This window comes from Pistacia vera, unplaced genomic scaffold (genome assembly GCF_008641045.1).
Source record: "Pistacia vera cultivar Batoury unplaced genomic scaffold, PisVer_v2 Contig609, whole genome shotgun sequence".
NCBI classification, from domain to species: Eukaryota; Viridiplantae; Streptophyta; class Magnoliopsida; order Sapindales; family Anacardiaceae; genus Pistacia; species Pistacia vera.
In genome coordinates, this window is record NW_022196456.1 from 651,811 (window position 1) to 656,493 (window position 4,683).

At 29.7% G+C, this 4,683-nt stretch overlaps 1 protein-coding gene across 1 annotated transcript; it reads left to right on the forward strand.

Annotated features, from left to right (window-relative positions):
• Nucleotides 1–1,084: 1,084 nt before the first annotated feature.
• Nucleotides 1,085–2,940, forward strand: LOC116110634 (potassium transporter 5-like). Its single transcript, XM_031396853.1, has 4 exons — nt 1,085–1,256; nt 1,350–1,572; nt 2,459–2,764; nt 2,900–2,940. Exons 1-4 carry the CDS (start codon nt 1,107–1,109, stop codon nt 2,938–2,940), a joined length of 720 nt encoding a protein of 239 aa, XP_031252713.1. The 5' UTR covers nt 1,085–1,106.
• The last annotated feature ends 1,743 nt before the right edge of the window (nt 2,941–4,683 follow it).

Sequence of the window (4,683 nt, forward strand, 5' to 3'; positions counted from 1 at the left end):
TCCTTAGGGACGAACGATCGTTCCTTGAGTGTTCCATATGAAGGAACGATTGTTCTTTATTAAGGAATGATTGTTCCTTCATACATGACAGTTCCTTGAGGAACGAGAATGATCGACCATTCCATAAGGAATAAACGATACATTTATACTCAAATTTAGATAATTTTTTTTTTTTTTATTATTGTTACATCATTCATCCTTATTTATTATGTTGATTTTCTATATACATATTTTTATTGTTTAGAGCTACATTTTCAAACTAAACTTACAAAGCTCTTTCATTGACACATCATTTGTCTATATTTATTGAGTTGACTTTTTATATATATTTATAATTTTATGCTACATCAATTTGTAAAAAGAATTATATATCTAGTATTATATCTTTAATTTGTAAAAAGAATTATATATTTAGTATTATATCTTTAATGAGAAAACTACTTAAAAGATCTTTTTCCTTTTGACAAGTTAAAGTATGACTTTTTTTTATAAGCTCTTTTCATCTACTTTTGTTCCATTTTTATCCATGGACAACTTAAGCAACTTTAGCTTTAAAGTGACTCTAACGCTAGATTCCACGTGACTAGCACTAGAGTCACTAGAATTTAGTTTTTAAACTAATTATATTTTATTAACAAAATTAAGAAATAAAATATATTGTTTTTAAAAAAGATAGTAAATGTATATAAGAGTTGTTTTAATTTTCTAAAAATAAAAAAATTAAAAAAAATTAATTTTTTTTTTTTTTTTTTTAACTCTAGTACTAGAGTCTAGAGTGAAAAGGCTAGATAAGATTTATTTACTAAGCCAATTAAAAAGAAATTGGATGAATGGTCTTATTAAAAAGACGTTTTGTTGCATAATTCACAATTTGTGACATAATAATAAGTAATAAATTAATTAAGGAAAAAGAATAATGTAGTTACAACTTATGACAAAGACGGAAAAGGACAAATCAATTAAAGTAACACGTCTAAGTTAAAATAATTCATGATTGAACAATAGAATAATGTAGCAGGTCTGACTTTTATGCCTATAAATCCCTAAAGCAACACTGGAAGTAAACCAAAAAAGCCACCTTCACGGGACAAAACCTGAAGCAGAAAATGGCAGATAGTAAACCTGAAGGAATTGAGACCCTGGAAATGGAAAGAAACCTGAAAGAGAAAAAGGTTTCATGGGCGAAGCTGCGTCGAATCGACTCTCTCAATATGGAGGCTGGAAGAATTTCCAGGACGCATGGTCATGGCTCCAAGGTTTGTATAAAAATAATTATAACACTTTCAGGATTTTTGCTTTGTGTTTGGCTCCCTGGAAAATGATTCCATATTGTTCTGAATTATTTGCAGGTTGATTGGAGGACAACGTTCATTCTTGCATTCCAGAGCATTGGGATTGTGTATGGAGATATTGGAACCTCTCCACTTTATGTTTATGCCAGCACTTTCACCGATGGCATAAAAAATAATGACGATATTCTTGGAGTGTTGTCACTCATCATCTACACTATTGTGCTTGTTCCCTTGATCAAATATGTCTTCATTGTGTTGTGGGCAAATGACAACGGAGATGGTTAGTTTTGCTGTATATCTATACTTCTTTTGAAATCTTAACCATCATCCTGTAATGCGGACATCCGATTTTTTTAATTTCCACACCATAGTTTAGTACTACTATTAATGTTAAAAGATAAAATTTTATAGTTTTTAACGTTAAAGTGAAAATGGAATTCATGCATTTCTCTTTTTTTCTTTCCATTAACTCGGATCTCTTTTGTTTCTTTGATTTTTGTTCAGATCCTTCCTTTTCTATCAAGAGAAGGGATGGTGAAAGATATTCTATAATAGATATCTCTTCTTCCTGTTTAGTCGTCCTCGTTTAGAAAGTCTTTTTCTTTTACAGTTTCCTCCCTTTCTTCCCTTTGTAGGTTTTTTTCAGTTTTTTAGTAAAAATGGGTGACAACATTTTCTCTATAAACATTAATAGACGATAGTAAAAGGAGACTTAAAAAATGCTGATGGAGTTTTCAGTTACCTAATGTTCCTTAATTTCTAAGTGCTCAAGCACATGGTGGGTAGAGTTATTCAGTCAACTTCTCAATATAATATTATTTAATCAAGTTGAGGAATATTTAAGGATTATGTTATCGTTGTATCTCTATTATTAATTAATAAAAAATTCGTTGAAAAGAGTCTTTAAAAACTGATATCTGAATTATTTATGAGACTCTAACGAAAAGAATTGCAAAGGTGGATTGAGTTTTTGATTGATTAATAATTATTTCTGAAGTCTTGAAAAAATAACTCTTGTTAACAGAAGCCTTATTCTATTAGGCAAAACTAAATAGCATCTGCGTAAATTTCAATTATGCATATGATCAGGTAAACTCAGATCAGGAGAAGATCCGAATTCGAATTATATATATATCGAATAATTAGTTATATTTATTTGTATGCAGGTGGAACATTCGCACTCTATTCCTTAATATGCCGATATGCAAAGGTGAGTTTAATTCCAAATGATCAACCTGAGGACAGGGAGCTATCTAATTACAGACTTGACAAGCCATCGAGCCAGTTAAAACGTGCTCAGAAAATTAAAGATAAGCTTGAGACGAGTACTTATGCGAAAACCATTCTTTTCCTTGTCACTATCCTTGGAACTTCCATGGTGATCGGAGATGGAGTTTTGACTCCTTGCATTTCAGTCCTTTCCGCTGTCAGTGGGATCAAGTCTGTTGGCGATGGTAACACACTTAGTCAAGGTAATGCACTTACTCATAGTTCTTTTTTGGATCCATTTTATAAGAAGAATATGAAAAAAAAAAAAAAACATTTTTCAATCTGTTGGTATCTATCAAAATTTAGTATATAATTGTAATCTTAACTTGTGTCTTCAGGAAATAGAGACCATGCATATCTTCTTTATCTAGATAAATGAGTCTATCTCCATGATTCTAAAATTTGACTCGGATACCATTATTTAGANGTCTGTGTATTAGTGAGACGATTAATTGGTGTTAATCGCGATACTATACACTGCCGATATGATGAGGAGCCTATGGGTCACACACATAGAAGATAATTTAAGATCCATGAAGAAAGAATGTTTTTTTTTTCTTTTAAGGCGAAAGGGTATTTTGGTAATTTCACAGTGCAATTAAATTTGCTGAGGTCGTAGCCTTTATTTAATTTGTTAGAAAAATTAAATAAGTGAAATTACGTTTAAATGTTTGTCGCACATATTTAAATACATTATCATTATTGTTAAATGTTAATATATATTTAACTATATATTAATTGATTTTAATTGAGATAATGATGGAAAATAAAAAAAATCAAATTGGGAGTGTTTGGCAACTTGGGGCGTTTGGGTTGAAGCCCAAGCCTATTCCGTATGGGATTAGGGCAATTGTTTTTACTATAAAAAGAAAAGTGTGTTAATTAAATTAGGTAGATTTTTCTTTGAAAAAGAAAAACACACAGCCCCAAATATTGACACTTCCATGGCAGATTGATTTTGCCTTAGAAATCAATTTCATTGATTTCTTTTTTCTTCTTAATCTTGAAGCCAAAGAGGATCTAGCAAATACTTCTTTGGTTCTTTTAAGATTGTCTTCGTGTGGACTACACAGGTTCGATCCTACCTTGGATCGGTAGCAAAACACTCGTCGACAAATTTGGAGGAGCCTCCAAACGTGTGTATGGTTTCTTAACTCATGTTTAATATTTCTGCAGATTCTTATTATGATAAATTATAAAATTATACCCTTGATCTTGGCTCATGTAAACGATCCCTGAGTTATATTATTTTTGTTTCCGCTACGTATACAGGACCGTTTGCTAACAATATGTTGTACATTATAATTTATATATAATATGCTATTATCTATAATCTTACGTTAATAAATAATATATATGTAATATATATTATTTGTTATTTTGATTGATTATAATGAATCAATAAATCATTATAAATTTTTTTTTTTGTCCCTCATTGAATCATTATTTCAATTCTATTACCTAATTGCCTTTGTTATATTGTGATAACTATTTATTTAGAGTTTATTATAATATATATGGTAGTTATTTATTTAAAATTTATTATAATATATATGTATAATGTATCATATGTAATACATTATATATTAAAGAGACATTATATATGTTAATACTTATTACTTAATACAATAATACATAATATTATACTGTTAATATATAATATATTTATATAATGTATTATAATTATCATTTTGATATTTGGATTCATTATAATCATTAATCGGGGGCAGATCCAACACTTGTTGAGGGTGGGCATTTTAACAAAAAAATACTAATATGTATAATTATGGGGTGGGTCTTTTTGGCAGCTCATGTTTTGAATTTTGATACTGTCATGTTTTGAATCTTTTGATGGTTTTTATATTTAATATGTACATTATAGATTTAATTTCTTTTTTGATGATATGGTCTTTATGTTTAATATGTATATTATATATTTAATTTTTTTTTTGTTGGTATATATAATTTGGAGAAAAGGATAATAAAACTAATAAGGATACAAAAAGACAGAAAACCCGATTCGTTTGGGGAACAGGCTTTTTTCGAGGATTCCCCGAATTCCCCGAATGGGCTTCGGGTCGGGATCGGGGAATCCCCTTGGGCTTTCGAGCAGAGGCCAGAG